This window comes from Triticum urartu, chromosome 2A (assembly GCF_056163025.1).
Source record: "Triticum urartu cultivar PI428250 chromosome 2A, HENAU_Tu73, whole genome shotgun sequence".
Lineage (NCBI taxonomy): Eukaryota > Viridiplantae > Streptophyta > Magnoliopsida > Poales > Poaceae > Triticum > Triticum urartu.
The window spans coordinates 9,200,516-9,220,016 of record NC_141874.1 but is presented as its reverse complement, the minus strand read 5'-3'; the positions used below and the strand labels follow the sequence as shown (position 1 = coordinate 9,220,016).

At 44.0% G+C, this 19,501-nt stretch overlaps 2 protein-coding genes across 2 annotated transcripts; one reads left to right on the top strand and one right to left on the bottom strand.

Moving 5' to 3' along the window:
- Positions 1-1,365: 1,365 nt before the first annotated feature.
- Positions 1,366-5,065, top strand: LOC125535031 (uncharacterized). Its single transcript, XM_048698094.2, has 3 exons — positions 1,366-1,655; positions 4,266-4,316; positions 4,816-5,065. Exons 1-3 carry the CDS (start codon positions 1,424-1,426, stop codon positions 4,848-4,850), a joined length of 318 nt encoding a protein of 105 aa, XP_048554051.1. The 5' UTR covers positions 1,366-1,423; the 3' UTR covers positions 4,851-5,065.
- LOC147982809 (disease resistance protein RGA2-like) lies at positions 2,227-4,021 on the bottom strand. The gene has a single exon (XM_087542705.1). It carries the CDS (start codon positions 3,838-3,840, stop codon positions 2,365-2,367), a length of 1,476 nt encoding a protein of 491 aa, XP_087398831.1. The 5' UTR covers positions 3,841-4,021; the 3' UTR covers positions 2,227-2,364.
- Positions 5,066-19,501: the final 14,436 nt, after the last annotated feature.

Below are 19,501 nucleotides of genomic sequence, written 5' to 3'. Positions count from 1 at the left end.
CTTTTCGTAGAAAAAAAAACTACTCACTCCGTCCCGAATTACTTTTCTTAAATTTGTCTAATTACAAATTTATATAGACACATTTAGTGTTAGATATATCCATATCTATACAAAACTAAGATAAGTATTTTGGGAGGAAGGTAATACGTGTATATATATACCTCATGTACTTCCTCTGTCCGAAAATACTTGTCAAAGAAATGGATATATCTAGACGTATTTTAGTTATATATACATCCATTTTTATTCATTTATGCGACAAGTATTTCCGGATGGGGGATGACAAGATATTAGATGCTCCCTCCGTAACTTGATACTCTCTCCATCCGGAATTACTTGTCGCATAAATGGATGAAAATGAATGTATCTAGAATTAAAATACGTCTAGAATTAAAATACGTCTAGATACATTTGTATATACTATCTAGAATTAAAATACGTCTAGATACATTTGTATATATATTTGTATATACTATTTGTATATATATACATTTGTATATATATACCTCATGTAAAAAATACTATTTGTATACCTGAACATGATGATATTTTTTTTACTTTTATTGGATGACAAGACATGGCAAACAAGGAGTTATAACTAGATGGTGGCCGGAAGATGTACAACCAAATGTGATGATTTCATCATTAACATGCCTTCTTATATACGGGTCTGACAAATCCTCCAAGAATTGTCTATGTGTCTTTCTAAAGAAAAAAGAAGAATTATTTATGTCTTATTTTGCGGGTGTCTTAGTTTTCGTGATCTCACTTGTGTTTATCATGTCCATAGCATAGATTAAGAAAACTAGAAAAACTCCTCGTCGCAGGGTGCAGTTACGGCACCGAAGCAACGCCCCCCCCCCCCCTCCCAAAGAGTTGGGGCTAACCCTATGTAGACTAATCCAATATCATACTAGAGAAAATTCAAAAAAAATATCATACTAGAGGGGAGGTCTCCGATCCGTTAGTGGTATGGTGGCCTCACCACGGGATCGCCACAAACGTATCAAACCCTAGATGGGTATTGGAAATTATCTTGGTGTTTAAAATCCCGGTGTTATTTAATTCTCTTAACATTTGTGTAACCGCGCTCTAAACCAAAACGCCTTCAAAATTGAGCTACGATGCTTTAGTCAATAGATATTAATCCGAAAAAAAGGTGAATAGATATTTGCTAGTATTTGATTAAAAATCCCAAAAAAACACCTTCAAATTTGTGACCTCTAACGCTCAAAAAAGAAAAAGGAAATGTGGCCACGGAAATTGAAGGGGCCCATCTTGCCGCTGACGCGTGGGACCCACCTACACAGTGCAAATCTTGCGGGGGCAAAACCGTTTTTTTTCACGTAAGAAAATAGACTTTTATGTTTGCCGTGGGGCCCAGTCGTCAGCGCCCAGTCCATCCCCAATCCCCTTCTTCCCCATGCGGCGCCATGGCGGCAGGACTGCAGGGTCGCCGCGTGCGCCGGCGACGCCAAGCACGCAGCGTCGCCGTCGTGCCTTCGCGCGGTTCCACGGTGGTCGCCGACGCGAAGTCGGCGGAGGGCGGGAGGGGAGGCGCCTAGCCCGGTCGAGTACGAGCTGGAGCCTCGCCGCCGGCAACCTCGCAGACGGAGCGCGCCGCCTCGGAGCTCCGACAGTTCTTCGAAATGCCGGTAATTTCAGTCTCAAACCTGTTTCATTTTCCCGAATCTCGCCAAATCTACTGGTTTTTAAGGACTCCTGCACCTAAGCAGACTCCTTGATTTAATCGTGTCTTGTAATTGCAACTGCACATGCATAGAGTTCGGTTTCTTGGTAGTATCAAAATGCTGGTCAGAACCTCCTTCTTGTTGGTTCAGTTTCAATCCACCTTACCGAGACGAGCTGGTGATAGTGGGGAGGTATCTGATCTGCCACCTTAGATGATGTCGTTACCTGAATTCGCTGTCCAAGAAGAGCAGGAGGGGTCGTTGGGTCTGATGAATTTGGCCTTGTTTGTTTGGGCTTCGGCTTCGGCTTCGGCTTCGGCTTCGACAGAATCAGCTGTGGATCTGATAAATTTGGCACTGAAGTACACCGGGACGTGATTCAGCCCAACACACTGAAAATAGCCCGAATCAGCTTTCGGCTGATTTTTCAAAGCGGTTCTACAATGGCTGTTTGTTTCAGCTTCTGCTTTTTCAAAGCTGAATCTGTTCCCTAACAAAGCTGAAACAAACAGGGCCTAGTAATAGTTCGTCAGTATACGTGAACACATTCCTTTGCCGCATATAAAAGATTACAACAAGAGTTACGCATTACACTAGTCTGAAGCAAAAGTAGAATCACATTACACCAGTCTGAAGCAAAATTAGAATCACATTACACTAGTCTGAAGCAACATTAAAATGGCACGCCTCGGCGCTTCCTCCTCCCCGGCAAGGCACTGCTACTACCTTCCTGTGTATCCTGGGCACGACTTGTGACATAATGAACAAATGATTTATGTGGGGGTATCCTTGATTCCCATGCGACCAGAGTGAAGTCGCCATCCGGTCTGATGCTAGGGTCTGCTACAAGCGCCCCTAACGACACACTTGGCGATTCCTCCTTGGGTTTATACGGTATCATGCTAAGTGGATGCGAGGCGAGGTCCGTTATGTCCACTGGCTGGCCTTGTTCTATAAGCAGGGTTGGGTGCACGCCATATATGGACAGGTTTCTTTTGACCAGTCTGATCCCCTTGTTCAGTATGCAACACCAGAACTGAACATCGAGATTCCTTCTCAGCACATCCGCAAACACATTTACTTCCACAAGTGAACCTTGCACACTGTGCAGCACCTTGGTGATTTCATCTGCTATTTGTACTAGCCGTGGATGTTCTACTGGGTCTGCGCTTCCAAATGCCAGTGTCTTGAAAAGATACCTCAACTCATCGTAAGATAGAGCGTTAAGGAAAATTGGCTTCACTGATCCAAAACGGGCTACTGTTTTAAATTTACTTATGATGATGATCTTGCTTCCTCTGCCCATCCTTCTGAAAAAGGACTGAAAGCTTTTCCAGTCATCGTCGCCTACATCAGAAGCAAATTCAATAACTACCAGTGTTGTCCTCCCAAACATGGTCCTTCCATCGTCAAGCATCCTCAAATGGCTGTCTCCATTCAAGTGCAAAATTGAGGAAAAGCATGAGCGAACCCTTTCGTCGCCACACACATGGGCAACCAAAGTTTTCTTCCCAACTGCGACACCACCTATCACCGGAAAAACTGCCAGTGCATGATCACCAGGAGGGTCGTTTTGCTCCAACAGGAAGCTCAAGAGCTTTTGTTTTTCAGCATGTCGGCTGAACATGAAGTTGTCGGTGTAAAGATAAACATCATATGGCCTTCGAGACATGCGCTCACATCCACCGAGAAGCACAACAAATTCAGCCATGTTAGCAACAGCAATTTCTATGTTTTCCAAGGCACCATGTGACCCCGGGCGCATGGCCTTGTCGTCTTTCACCATTGCTGTTCTAGAACGCTTGAGGGGAATGGCAAAATACAAACTGCTGCTAGATGGGTCGTTGCTGCTAACCTCGTCGAAGCCTGCGGCGTCTTGGAGGGCTCGGTACCTTGAGGCATCGAGCAGGCTGTGACCTCGGTACATGGCCTCCGAGAGCATCTTGAGCTGCATCATCATCCCGGAGTTGGTTATGTATCGAGCATCCGCCTCCTCGACAATGTTGCCAGCTCTCAACAGGACATGCTGCAACCTCTCCACCACCGTCTCCTCTGACTGTGCATGGCTGGAGGAGTGGTACTTCTTCATCAGGAAGGTGACAAATCGACTCACAAGTTCACCTGTAACTGCAGATATGGCAACCTCCATGGCCGGGGTTGATGAGGCACGCTTCTGGTTGGTCTGTGGACAAATTTGACTAGGCTGGCCTCTGGCAAATCTTGAAGAGACTCCTGGCAAAATGAAGCTGCTCCAGGCGTGAGGAGTGGGTGGATGGGTGGGTGAGAGACACGTATAATTTTGTTTAAATGCCCAAGCACTGACAAGGACAGGCCAACTGTCCAAGCAGGATGATAAAATAGAAAAAACTGATCGACTAGTATTTGTAAATATTCACGGTAGGTCCATACTGGCAATATGCACCCTTGTTCTTCCCATTGCAAAAAGTATATTTAATCATCTTTGCATTTGACTTTCTTTTGTGCTCCTTTTACATCTTACATATGCCATATCCCATATAATGTGCAATCTGCTCCAGCAAAGTTTGACCGTGAAAGTTGTTTGGACTTTTCCAGATGAACTTCAGTGGAGAAGCAGAGCGCAACTTGATCATTGTCGAGGAAATGGTATGCACCCTTGTTTATCTTGATCAGTGGTGATGAGAGTCGCAGCTCCATGCTCCAGTAATCTTTCAAGGGTACATGTAGGCCTGTTTTGGCTTCCGGCTTTTGATGTTAGGCTTAGGTGAGTGGTTTGGGTAGTGGCCCAGCTAGCACCCCTTCATCATATTGGATAGGAGTAGCGGCATATGTTGCCAAGATGGTGGATTCAGGCACATTGTTGTAATACTTTGTAAGGTCCTCGAGAATAATCAATAAAGTGGCCATATGCATCTCCCAGATGCAGAGGCCGGGGGTCATCCTCCTTTTCTAAAAAAAATGTAGGCCTGTTTGTTTGTACATTTGCTCCTTTGTTAACTTCATAACCCGATCAGTCTCTGTCCGACATATATTTTGTGCTAGTTCAGTTTTAAATCTTAGACTTTTGCACTTTATGCATTCTTCTGAGCCGATTTCGATCTCCACAATGGTAAAGATGAAATTGTTCTGTGCCTGTAATCCGCAGGATTAGAGCAATCACAGAAGCCTGGGACACTCTGAAAACGGACCAAAAGCGCGTCATCATTGTAGCCGAAAACCAAAAAGAGGACCGCGCAGCCCAAAGTAAGCTCTTTGCCAATGAGGCCCAAAAAAGTGGGCTTTTGTCATTGCTTTCAGATAGAGTGGTAAACCTGGACGTTCGATGACTTGATGTTGAATATAGTCCCGTCTTTCCAGTTCGTACTCGCACGTCGTCTCACTGGATGCACAAACACATGAACAGAACACGCCACTAACCCGTGGCTTGTTTTATATTGTGTGGACCGTGCGACGCGCTGAAGGATTTACATTTCATAACCTTATATAGCATGAGTACAATATACCCTAGAGTGGACATTGTGATGATTCCATATTCGGCTCAAACTATTCGACGCGCATTAGTCCAGAAGGTTAGTGGCTCTAGCTACTATACATATGCAGGAAGAGAAATCTTGCAAGCTAGTAGTGCATGGGAATCAGAGGTGTCATAATCATACTACTGGTGAAATGGGGGATATATATATATATATATGCGTACGTGCATGGTCTAGAGCCTTATACAGAAGCAATAGCATAAGTAGATATCATGATTCTCTTGACTTCTCTTGTTGATGACAAGACATGGCAAACAGGGAAATCGTCCAACTGTTATGCCTCGGTTTTCATTATAAATTGTTCATAGACTATTAATAATCGAACTAGTTAATGAATCAGTCTGCAGGCCGGCTTGGATTATTGTTACTAACCACACGAGTAGGGGGAGGGGGCGTAACTGAAATCAGATAGTATTACCTCATTCCCGATTCGCGCCTTCTGCTTTGCAGTTTTTACCATTGCATTTTTTTTCATTATATTTTTCAGGAAGAAAACATAATACTACATCTGATTTACACCACAGAATCCTTTCGTGGTGACTACATCTGATTTATACCACAGAATCCTTTCGTGGTGACTTCGGTGCGAGACTTCTAGAAACCTGTATGTAATTTGTTAGTCAAAACAGTTGGTAGTACGCATTCTACGGTGGTAAACAAAAGAGAGCAGAGGATGTGGTAACCCAACTGTTTTGTAACCCTTTCCCTTGTTTTCTCATGACTCCAAATGGGAGCACAACCCAAGGAGCTGCTAATATGGGTGACATGTAGCATAGCTAGAATGAAATGCGTTGAACTTGAGCAGAGCTGTTCTGTGTTCAAATGGAGAAATGCTGGGTGACAGTGGTGCACGATACACACCTTGTCAGCTCTGCCTAACCATGCCTTGGATTCTTGCATGAATATTGTGTGCTCTGGCCCCATGCTACGTCATGTCATATTGTCATGGAAAATCCACCAAAATACTACTCCCTCCGTATTAAAATATAAGACGTTTTAACAAAGTCGTTAGAGCCTGATCGACGATGAAACGTCTTTTGTCAGGTTTTCACATGACGAGCATGATCCCAGCAGAAATTGTATGATTTCCCCTCCTAGGAAGCGCATGGCACCAATGAGATCGCAATAACAAGAAACTAAACCATAATCTCTGAATTGTCAACGAAACCACCACCCTTTTTCCAAGGGTTGAAGCTCTGGAGGCTATATGATCTGCCCTTGTCCATGTTAGACAGGGAGACTTTGATGTCACTGTGCATATGTCAAGAAGTCCTCTGAAATTCCACCTGAGAGGTACCCCTGCTTGCTACCAACTCACAGCTACACATGCATGCATGCTGATGCACATATGGTCAGTACATTCTCCTAGTCATGAGTCATGCACATAATATTTCTAGTGGCATGTACTATGCAGGTTGGCATTCACGCATGCAACTTTGGTTTGGCCTATCCTTTTCCCACAAAGGTCAAAGTTGGTGCTACATTTACATGTGAAATTTTTTTTTGACGGAGCTACGGCGGGCTTACGCCGGCCTGAACCATTTCATTATAAGATAGAGTACATTTACAAAGGTGAGAGTTGGGGGCGAGGATGAGATTACAAGAATAGTTGGGTTACAATCTCATAGATAAGTGGAACAACATAGTACACCAATCACGTTACATGTGAAAAATGATATCTCTGGGGTGTAGTCATCAGTGCAAACATGATCAGAGGCAGCTAGCTTCCCCCATCGCACCTCAGTTTTACGAGACGATCTGAAATGGTCCCATATATATATGTTGCTCGCAGCGAAAGGGAGCGGCTCACTTAACAAAGGTCCAGTTTTTTCTCCCAAAATCGGAAAATTATCTTAATGAGGTATATATATAATAAATTTAAATTAACTAATAAAATTATTAAAGACCGTGTGCCATACAAATTATTGCAGACATAAAATATCAAAATAGTAATATATACTCCTAAAAATGTTCAAGTTTTTAAAAAAGTGTCCATGTATTTTAAAAAATATGTCATCTATTCTTGAAGTGTTCATGTATTTCAAAAGAGTTTGTATAGTTTAAAAATGTCCGTGCATTTTGTTTCTTATTAGTGTTCATATAATTAGAAAAGGTATCCGACACATTTAAAAGATATGCGACAATAAAAAAAGTGTTTGATGAATTTTTGTAATGTCCTTTTGATTAGAAGTGTTTGATACATTTTTAAAAAATGTTCACGTAATGTAACAAAGTTTTTGATGAATTTTATAAATGTTCATGTAATTAAAAATGTCCAATATGTTTTTTAATGTTCACGTAATATAATTAAATATTTGATGCATTTAAAAAAATCTTCATGTAATTGAAAAGTGTTTTATTTATTTTTAAATGTCCATGTAATATAAGAAAGTGTTCGACGCATTTTCAAAAGAATGTTCATGTAAGTAGAAAAGGTGTTCGACACATTTTCTTCAAATTGGTCGTGTAATTGAAAAAGTTATCAAGGGAAATAAAGGTGCATCTCCATTCCAGTTGGTACGAATTTGCTGCCTAAATAAGAACTTGTACGCATAGCCATGTTCGGTAATTATTAAAAAATTAAGTTAAATGGTGCAACAAGTTTTTTTTTAATCTCTGCTGCTACTTTTTTTTAGCAAAGCTGATTCAATCTCGGACTTTTTAGCAAAGCTGGCCCATCAACAAGTGGTCTTAATGGGTTCGAGTGGGCTGGGAAAATTGAGATTCTAGATTGGATTTGGGCTGAAAAACTCCCACCCAGCTGAGCTAGCCCCATTCATGTCCCTTGCGGATCCTCGAAACTGCCTTCTTTTTTGAATTCTTTGTTGAAAAGGTCTTCTCTTGTTCGACATTTGAAGTATCATCGCAGTTCAACTCAACTTTAGTCGGTTCCCTCAAAAGAAAAAGAAACAGCTCGACTTTAGTCAGCTCTAGGGAGTAGGGAGTACTGAATGTTGCCTTGAATATACACGACTCCCTCCGTTTCATAATGTAGTGCGTGTAAAAAATTTGAAAAGTCAAACTTTATAAATTTTGATTAAGTTTACAGAGAAAACTATTTATATCTAAAATGTCAATATATAAATATGAAACTATATCTTATGATTAATTTAATGATACATGTTTGGCATTCTAGACGTAAATGTTTTTCTCCATAAACTTGGTCAAAGTTTGTGAAATTTGACTTTTCAAAAAATCTATATGCACAACATTATGGAAAAGAGGGCACATTGATCCATGCAGCGCAGCTCAGATAGGTTACATGGAATGTTGTGACTACAATGAAATATGCACCAATTAATGGTTTGCCCTAGCTTCTTCCTGTGAGATACTTCTGCATATTTTAGACAATGGCATGCCCCCAATAACTGACCACGTGGCATTGTTGACCTACACATATATAGTCAAGAAGATAAAGCTGTGCCCAGTAGCCACATGGGCAGATGGGCTGGACAAGGATGCATGGAAAGCCACCTATAAACTGGCTTGACCCATTTAATTCATTTCGTTTCATGGATCGCGCAAGCCACCAATCTGAACAGATGTGGCAAGAAATCGACATAATGACGCGGGGAACATGCATATACGAACAAACCATGGGGATCCATGGGAATTTATGAAGAAAGTGACCATATAGTTGACAAAATTCAGGTTACTTCTGCGTCTATCTATGTATATAACTTTAATGGCGACACCATCATTTTCATGGATTAGGCTGGTCGTAATGGTAGTATCATAGCTAGTATCATGCATGCCAACTAGGCAATTTTGATGAGGTGTCATAGCATTAAATGAAGAAAGAGATGATGGAGTATCATATTATGATACCGTATCATGATAAATGCTATGCTACTTTGTGTCATGCATGGCAATAAATGAAGTACTACATGATGCTAATATATGATACTATGCATTAGAGAGGTAGTATCATACACCAGTATCATATGCATGATACTATTATATGATACTCCCCATTACAACCAGCCTTATTCCACAAGCTGTGCAGGTACGCACGTATGTACCAGTTGAAGTATAATGAATGTGACGCTTCAAAGTATGGATCGAATATCTGAAAATGCAAGATACCTAGCTACTTGGGTCTTTGTAGTTCTTGGAAAACGACCAAATGAGGATGTACCACAATTGTTGTAGTATACAAATGCCAGGACATATATATACTTGTCCAAGATACCACAAGTGGCCATCAAAGATATTTATGGGTTGATATATACTGACGGGTATATAATGAAATGTCACAAAAATGAGATAGCTACCTCTAGCCAATCAGAAAGAGGATACTGAGTCTTACACACACGGGGACAAACAAGAGCTAGAACCATATCCGGTCGCAATGGATAGTGTATATCTCCTCCATTCAATTCAACCATGTAAATACGTATGGTGACCACACCATACGGTATCTACAACTTGGGGTAGATGTGTACGCATGCTAAAAAGACGGAGTTGAGGTGTAGATTTGACATGGCACGTTGTGAGCACATGCATTTTGAGTGCGTGCATGCATGGTGCAATTGGCCTAACTTGCACGGATCCAATTCCAGTGATGTGTCGACAAGATTAGGCATGGGAAACCCGGGCATTTGCGTGCATGTTACCCACAGGTTGTGTGCACATGGCCTGATTGCCATTTGAAACTTTGTATCATCCATCGCACTCACATGCATGCACCCGTCGAGGTTCAGATGAACATGCACATCTGGTCATCCACGCATTAGTTTTCTTGCACCGTGAAAGTGATGGCCGCCCGTCACATTGTGAACCATGCATGCAGTCTCCCGTGCCATAATCCCTCTGTTTTCTTTTGTTACGTAGGGTGGTTTCATGAAGAAAATGGGGACATGGATGGCATGCACGGCAAGGTAAATTCTACTATAATAGAGTGACTTTCACTGTGGCCACCGCACGAATCATTTCCTGGCCATGATGGCGTCCCGTTTGCTGTGGTCCGTTGGTCGATCCTTTGATATGCATATATATGTACCCCGTCTACCGTTCATTATGTTGCTGGTGCATCATTTCGCCTGAAAGGTGAAGTTTTTGCTATCCCTTCGTCTTCCTGTGGCATCTAATCATGGTGTCTCTCGTCTACAGGAAACAAGATCAACTTTATCGGCTGCGTGCATTTGGTAGCTAGTCCAGGTGAAAATGGAACGAGTGCTGCTACACACACGACAGATAATGGACGATTTCCGCACGATGAAGTACATCAAGCTGTCTATGCGTTGAGCAAAAGTGAATAGCACCGTTGAGTGCTCCATCGTGCAGAGTTCGTCCGGCTACTGTCGTCCACACAGGCACACAGTAGTTTCGAAACAGGACGGAAGTGAACGATATGCATGGATGCTACCATGTATTTTCTGTATTCTTTTGTGGGAATCCAAAATTAGATTTCATATACTGGAAACACTCATTCTTGAAGAGAATAATGTAAGAAACAAATATTGGGTGAATACAGACCGGACAAGGATACGTAAACAGACAGTTGCTCGAACACAAAAAGAAACACCTTAAACCCCACCCAAAAATATTAAAACCCAATGGACTAGTTCATGTTGCAAATGTGTTCGAAACTAGAAGTACCGAAGGTTTTCAATGACTGTTATACCTGACCACCATGGTTGCTAGTCTCGTGTTGCCGAGGTACACATAGAACTATTGACCACACTGGAAATTAGAAGAAGCTTGATGGCGGAGTTCGGGCGAAGCCTACATCTCCAAGAGCCCCTGCTCGAGCGCTCCACCCTATTGTATTAAATCAACATGATATATATACAGGGTGATGAAACTCACAGATGCTCGCCCCGTCTCAAACTACCACAGTGGCTAGTCTGACGACCCTCTCGCAATCCCGTTATGTGCTTTTTTGGGTCTATTTTGGGTGTCAACGATGTTGTTATGTACTATGCACGGGTTACACACATGTGTTAAACCTCAACACCTAACCCTCTTTCAGTTCAACACAAATTGGACAATAGCCCCATGATATTTAACATAAATACCAACATCCGATCGACAAAACTGAGATCATAGATGACATGTTGTGGGTGGTATAGTACAAAGAGCCATTGGTGATAACGCTTACTCCAGACCTCTCTCAATAAGAATAATCCACTATTGCATATAGTTTATTTGGCATATGTGAGGAACGGGGGTGTTAAATAAAAATACACCCTATGGTAGATGGCAAGGAAAACCGTCTAGAATATGGAGTTTCCCAACCATCACTGATGCGGAATTATGTGGTAGTGTAGTGGCAGCAAGAGAAATGACACACCATGACAAAGTTTTGTGTGTAAGAAGACGGTCACTCAATCCACACAAAAATTGAAGTTGCCTGGAAAATAGCAAGAGCGGAATAGAAATTATGTCATCTTCAAAGGGTTCGTTCTTGGCACTCGTTGACTGTGTGGATGCTCCTGTGTTGCATCGTGGGTCCGGTAGGCACGTCGGTGTGGTGCGTTAGGTTGCTCGCAAAGTCTTAATATTGTGATCCCTTGACGACACCTCACAACTACTTGTGTCTGTCATGGTGACGGTTCTTTTACTCTGCTAGTTAGGTCATGTCATACGCTGGGCCTTATGTTTTTCTCATCTCCTTGCAACCTTGATACATGTACGGTTTATGGCCCGGTTTCTCTTATAAACTGGATCACCTTGTTCAGGTTTTCGATCCGATTTTTCTTATAAACTAGATCACAATCTTTTGGCATAATGATCACTTTCAGTAATATATTCAGGTGGAGGGGCTTCTCCCCCGCTAATTCTCAAAAAAGAAAAACATCTTCGAAAGGAGATGATGAAATGCGCAGATTAATCAACACTATATTACTATATATCTCCTGGCTACCACATTGGGAAGCACCCACCACCTATAGCCTGTTGAAAACCGAAAAAGGTTCAAAGGTGACATGACCTGCATGCAATTATTGGAAGATAAAGAAAAATAACACATGCACACATAACCAACAAACACCAACCAAACGATTTGTGACTAACTAGACTGTACTATATACATATCGTCGGCGGAAGATGGCGATGAGAAAAGGTCGTGCATAACCAATCACGAGCTCACGACCATGCATGCATCCATGCAAACAGTACGTACCAAAAACGACGTCGTACGATCGGTTGGCGGTTGCATGCATGCACAACGGTGTCTGGAAAGTCGAAAACGACGAGTTGGTATAGAAAATATAAGTTGAGGTCTCTCTTTCCATGTCCCCCAGCTGTTCATACACTGATCGAGCCTACACAGCGCAACTACCACTTTCTAAAAAGATAATGAGTCAGGCCTGTCGCAGAGTACCTACAGCTGCATGCACAACCGCCGGCTGGTACGTAGGTACGTACGTAGTTCTAGGCTTCCAAACGTACGTAGTACATGTGGATGCTGGATTGCATGCCTATGCAATCTAGCTAGCTTGGTGTTCTGTACACATGTAGATATAGCTAATGAGAACGAGCACCCGGTGAGTTAATTAATACGAGTATAGTACAACTGCCAATTGTATCTTTTTCCCTGCTTTCTCGTGTGATTGTGACGTGAATTGCATGCAATTGAACACAGTCTTGTTGGTCAATTCGGACGGTTGATACTGCATATAGTCAAAAGAAGATCACATGGCTGATAATAATAAACAAACAAAAGGTTCGTTGAAACGGGCCATTTATATAGTCTTTTTGCTGCTGGAACTGCAGAAAAAAAAATAGATTGTGGTAGCAAGGACTGATGGCGACGAGGTAAAGGTGAAAGAAAAGGTAAACTGAGTTGATGCATGGTAGTCAAATTTCCGGATGGTGAGGCAGTGAGGCACATGGAGGGTGACTCCTCGCCTACTCCTAGCATGCATAACTGCCAATCTATCAGTTGCACTTTATCTGCCTAACCGCTCAGTTGGTCCTTAATCCGAGATACTGGTGAAAAAGTTTTATGTCTGGTAGTTGGTTGTTACATACATGGAATATGAGTGGTGAATAAAATGTTATCTGTAAAAAAAGGACCCTTTGTTACTCAAGTCCATCTTTGCTGCTTCTCCAAGCCACCCAACCATGTAGGAGTAGGTAGTAGTGAGAGACTTTGTTGCTAGCCTTGGACTTTTTGAACAGACAAAACCGCTGATTGTAGTAAGGACTGACGACTATCACCTCACCGACGAGATGAAGCGAAAGGCTAGAAAAGGGAAAGGTTCGTTGGTCAGTTTCTGGACAGTGAGACGCATGCATGCATGGAGAGTGACCACTCGGCAACCACTACAGCTCCCACATGCATGCAGCAACAAGAGAGCTTAGGGCGCTCCAACTTCATAAAAGGCTTGAATTTCGTCTACAGCAACGTGTGGTTTGATCTTGATCCATCGACCAATGCATGCATGCATGTCGATACGTACGTACGTGCTGGTAGCTAGCTGATAAGTACTTAATCCAGTGACCAACTGATGGTCACACCACACGTGGCCACTAATTAAGTTTGGACGATTCTTGTCGTCGGTTACAGGTTCGGGGGCATTATCTTGGTGCTGAACAGATCACAGTTCAGACTGATACACAATTCATTGTCCTGTTAGGTCGTCTCTCAGTCTCAGCTTGGATGCGAGACATGCGACTGAGGAGCGATTTGTACCGAGTGAGCGAGGCCCCGCCATGGGCGGCGCCATGCATCACGTGGCGTGGGTTGTCAAGCGTCGGACGGCGGAGATCGAGGGAGACGGCCTTGACTTGTCGCCGTCACGTCTTCTTCAATTTCTTCTGGCGCATACTCAAATCTTTGGCTGCATCGAGACTGAAAAAGCAACGAGGCCGAAGCACCTCGATCTCGATGCGGACGAAAAGAGACCGACCACGCTCAAATTTGACCGTCAAAAACCGCGCGCGCGCATGCACGCTCCAAATTTGACAACACTGTGAAATACGGATTGTGTCCACAAAAATATGTTGTTTATTTCTCGGCCTTCTAATAGTTTTCAGGTTTTTGGTAAATACGAGAGAAGTCCATTTCTCTAGTGTGAAGTAAATTTAATGTTTTTTTTGTTTAAAAGAGAGCTCCCTCGTCAATTTTTTACTAAAGAAACCCAAGTGTGTCAACTACAATTACTAAGGTAAATAGAGTACTAAATACAAAGATGCAACATAATTTTCAGCTCATATGGGATAGCTCTACCAGTTAGCCGTCTACTATGATACTACCATTCACCCCCGAGCCTATAAGGAGATCGAAGACAACAGAAATAATATTCCGGGCGATTATTATCACAATACAGACAAGCCCCACATACCATAAGTTCTAAACAGCCCACTAATGCAAGATGAAAGCAATAGAAAAGTAAAGTAAAGAGCAGTTTCTTAGGGTGTTTGATACCATCTTCCATGGGCATATCTCTCCTGGTTACTTTTCAAGCAATCGCCACAAAGACATAACCATATCTGGAGTATTTGAGTCCTAACTTGATCCTGCAAATCGAGGAAGTACAATACGCACTCTTATTTTCTTTATCTGTGAAGAACTTATACTCGAAATTATGTGGCTTAATAAATGCGGGTTGTTGAATAATTAAGCATATTTTTATTTAAGTTTAGCCAAAAAATACATAATATAAACCATGACAATCATGATGATCGAATCTAGTAACATAATGATGTAACTAGTACTGTTATGGTGTATTGTGAGCAACCCATCGGTTTCGTCGACGCCTCCCTTCCTGGCCATGTGTGTTTGCTGTCCCGCCCTCTCTACGGGCTCAAGCAGGCACCCCGCGCCTGGTACCAGCAGATCGCCGGGTTTCTTCAGACACTGGGCTTCAGCGTCACTCGCTCGGACGCCTCACTGTTTGTCTATCGCCACGGTGACACGACTGCATATTTGCTCCTTTACGTCGATGACATCATCCTGACGGCCTCCTCCGCAGCTCTTCTTCAGCAGATTACTCTCCGGCTGTGTGATGAGTTTGCCATCAAGAACTTGGGTGCTCTACATTATTTCCTTGGCATTGACGTCGTTCGGCGCCCGGACGGTTTCTTTCTTCATCAATAGAAATATGCACACGAGCTTCTTGAGCATGCTAGCATGCTCAACTGTCACCCTGTTGCTACTCCTGTTGACACGAAGGCCAAGGTTTCTGCTTTTGAGGGCTCGCCCGCGTCGGATGCTCCTTTCTACCGGTCTATCATTGATGCTCTTCAGTACTTGACTCTCACTAGACCGGATCTTCAGTATGCTGTTCAGCAGGTGTGTCTCCACATGCACGTCCATCGTGACTCTCATTGGACTCTCGTGAAGCGGATCCTTCGCTACATCCGCGGCACGATGACACTTGGGCTCACACTCACGGCGTCCACTTCTCTGGAGATGATGGCCTACTCCGATGCAGACTGGGCTGGCTGCCCAGATACTCGTCGGTCCACCTCTGGCTACTGCGTCTACCTCGGTCCTTCACTCGTCTCGTGGTCGTCCAAGCGACAACCCACGGTTTCGCGCTCCAGCGTGGAGGCTGAGTACCGAGCCGTGGCCAACGCTGTTGCTGAGTGCACCTGGCTACGACAGTTACTTCAGGAGTTGCATCACGACGTCTCCTAGGCTACGGTTGTCTACTGCGACAACGTTTCTGCGGTGTACCTCTCCGCCAACCCCGTTCATCATCGCGAGCAGGTGGCTCTTGGACGCATTCGGGTTCTCCATGTGCCGACTGCGCAACAGTTCGCCGATGTGATGACGAAGGGACTGCCGACTTCTAACTTCGAGGAGTTTCGTTCCAGTCTTTGCGTCACTGGCGCCGCTTCGACTGGGGGGGGGGGGTGTTGAGTATATTGTGTACGTGTATATTTGTGTGTAGGGCCCACGTCCTGTTTTCTATGTATAGTTGAGATTGTGGCCCACCTCTGTACTTATATATACGTGCCTGGTGCACCGATCAATACATCGAGATTGCACAGCCCATATCTTGTCCTTCTACATATATCTTGGATAACCAAGCCACCTAAACACAATAAGAAGTTTTGAATCTGACGATAGATAATTATGGCTTGTTTGTCGATCATCCAAGCATGCACCTTTAGTAGTTTTGTTGTTGAAACCTAGCTATAAAGAGGAACAGAAAAAAGTCATGCTGGTGATTCGAAAAGGGCCCTTTTAGTCGCCGATCTTTGCTGCCTTTCTAAGTCTCCCAACTCTGTGACTAGCTAGTGAGGCTTTGTTGCTAGCATTGGACTTTGTGAACAGAAGAAACTGCTGATTGCCGTAAGGATCGATGAGACTGAGGCTGGTTGTAATGGGGAGTATCATATACTAGTATCATGCATATAATACTGGTGTATGATACCTCATTATTGCATAGTATCATATATTAGTATCATGTAGTACTCTATTTATTGTCATGCATGACACAAAGTAGCATATCATTTATTATGATACAGTATCATGATATGATACTACACCCTCTTTTTTTCTTCATTTAATGCTATGACACATCATCAAAATTGCCTAGTTAGCATGCATGATACTATCTATGATACTATTATTACGACCAGCCTGAGAGATGGCCTGCATGCATGCAGCGGCAACAGCAGCTATAACCACCGTCGGATCGATCGCGAATTTAGCTAGGGCGCTCCAACATTAATTTAAAAGGGTTCGAGTTTCGTGCACTGTAACGTGTGGCTTGACATCGATGGATGGACTGAGCAATGCATGCATGTCGGTCGGCATACGTACTGGCAGCTAGGTGACAAATAACCAGTGACCAGTTAACGGGCACACCGCACGTACGACCCCACTGTAGTGAGTGCCCGTAAATTAATAAGCTTGGAAGAGTGTGGACGTCGGTTATACGTTTCGGGTGCACCATCTACGTCGTCATCCTGGAGCTGCACGGATTACGCTCATACTATGCATTATATAGGGCTACGTACGTAAGTAGGAGTACATAATTTGGTCGTCTCACAGCTGAGCTGGGATGCGATGCGAGAGATGTGATCGGAGAGCGATTTGGACGGTGAGTGAGTGAGGCCCGGCCGGGGTCCCCCGGAAAGAATGGCCCCATGCAATTGCATGCATCACGTGGCTCGTCAAACGTAATAGCGCTGACCTGGTTTCATCACGCCGCCCTTTTATTTTCCAGACTCCTACGAAGTGTGCCTGCACGAGACACCAGTCGTACTCCACGTTAAAGTGAGAAGCTCAAAGCGTGCGCATCGATCGGGACGAAAAGAGACCGAGCATGTTTGAATTCGACCGTGCAAATCCCGCGCGCGAGGGCATGCACGCCAATCGACATGGGAGAGTGGGCGAGTGGCCTCGCAAAGACCGAAAATTACAAATGGTGCCTTTCTTCAGAAAATCATGTTCTATAACGCAAAAATGTTTGAACTTTTCTGTAGAAACACACATGGATTTATACTACGTACGTATGTGTAACAAATATGTATATTACTTTCACACGTGGCCTACAAAGGAAAGACAAATGTGTATTTTCAAATGGGCCGCTTTTTTTTGGGGGGGGGGGGGGGGGCAATTCTTTTTACAGCTTACAACTTATATTTTTTTTCAAAACAGAATTTCATGCATCCATAGTGAACACATACAATTATTTATAGAATGTTCTAGTTTTTTTTAACTTCAAGGACCCGGTTTCAGAGCAACTCCAACAGAGTCTTTGTATGGGATGGAAAAGAAGAATCAATTGACATAATAACTATTGATATAACATTCCCTAGAAAAATATTGATATAACAATTTGTATTGGAAAAACCATTCTAGAAGAGTGATCATATGCCCCTAGACCTGCATAATTTATGGAGGGTGTTTTAAATTGAGCTTGTGAGTTGGGGGACGTTGAGCGGTCAACCACTCGCACAGAATGAAATTTTCAGCCGATCAATGACAACGTTGTTTCTGCGACCGCTGTTTCCGTCAACGCCAACGTTCCAACCCTCTTTTTCACCAAGAAGCGCGCCCATTATTGACTGTCGTTGCGTTTCAGATCCATTTCCCACCCACACATGGGAAATCCACCGATGCCTCCAGTCAGAGTGAGTAACCCACATCACCACCCTTAAGAAGGCACCACCATATCCCCCCCTATACCCCCCATCTCCGTCGTCGCCAGACTCACCCGCATCTCACTCCGTCGCATGTTGCCACCTCGTCCCTTTCTTCTCCGTTCCCTGTCAATGCCACACTCGCCCCATCATCCTCCTTCGTTGGCCGCAACCCCGCCCCTCTTTTCCCCTACCCTATTGCTACCATACTCACCCCCAGCGCCATGTTTGCGTGGTCGTGCCCTCCCTTCGCCGCCGAGGCCAAAGATGGTTGTACCAAGAGAGGGTACTGGAAGAAGAGATCTTGGGACTACTCCGAGTGGGTCAAGGACGACGCGCCCTAAGGCTGAATCTACCATCGGGCAAGCGCATGATTCGTCGACCGCATGGCAACGAAAGTCACGGCAGCCAAACCCTTCCCCGTCTGTAAGGTCACTTCCAAAAGGAGGAAGAGCCCGTTGTTCAATTAGTAGAAAAAAAATCGTAGTTTTAAGTCTGTTCAACTCCTATTTGTTATCTTTCCTGAAATCCATTTTGTAAATCCTAGTACTCCTGGCCGGCGGAGTATAAACAAACTTGCATTGTTGAGGTGGAAACAGAAAATGTTTTCTAGGAAAAAAATTAATAGCGCGCGTTATGACAATTTTGAGCTTACATTTTGCCTCGTCGGCCTCTGAATGAATGCAGCGAGGTGCAGTACGACGACTGTCCACGTGTCCATACGGGACTCTCGCTAGAGTTGCTCCTGCTGAAATCTGAAGAAGAAGAAGAAGAAGAAGAAGAAGAAGAAGAAGAAGAAGAAGAAGAAGAAGAAGAAAGAATCGTAGGCCACCAAAGCACTTCGGAGCACAGTGAGCTTGCGCAATGTGGCAGCTGCATGTGATGCATGCAGCCCACATGCGAGGCGCCGCCTGGCTGACTGCCATGGTGCGTCAAGACGAACCCAATCTGCACGCAAGTAGGTCAGGCCGTCAGGCACAGTAGTACGAGTCCGCTCGTGTCGTTGCCACAGTGCCATGACCGTTTTCTCGTAGCCCGCGCCGATTAACTGCCCTTGCACCGCACCGCACACACCCACGCCGCCGTCCGGCTGGCCGTTGATCGGTAGGTCGGTCGGTGCGAGCTTAAATAAATGTTCCATCAGTCGGCTCATCTCTCTCTCTCTCTCTCTCTCTCTCTCTCTCTCTCGTGGGGTACGACGGATTTTCAACGGGAGGACAGCCACGTACGTGTAGCAGCGAGCCAGCG

What these genes read in the sequence shown, in the direction of transcription:
- LOC147982809 (XM_087542705.1), bottom strand. Translation starts at nt 3,840, where the DNA reads ATGGAGGTTGCCATATCTGCAGTTACAGGTGAACTTGTGAGTCGATTT.
- LOC125535031 (XM_048698094.2), top strand. Translation starts at nt 1,424, where the DNA reads ATGCGGCGCCATGGCGGCAGGACTGCAGGGTCGCCGCGTGCGCCGGCG. An exon ending in GACAGTTCTTCGAAATGCCG is followed by an intron (nt 1,656 to 4,265) that starts GTAATTTCAGTC and finishes GGACTTTTCCAG; the next exon opens with ATGAACTTCAGTGGAGAAGC. An exon ending in TGATCATTGTCGAGGAAATG is followed by an intron (nt 4,317 to 4,815) that starts GTATGCACCCTT and finishes TGTAATCCGCAG; the next exon opens with GATTAGAGCAATCACAGAAG.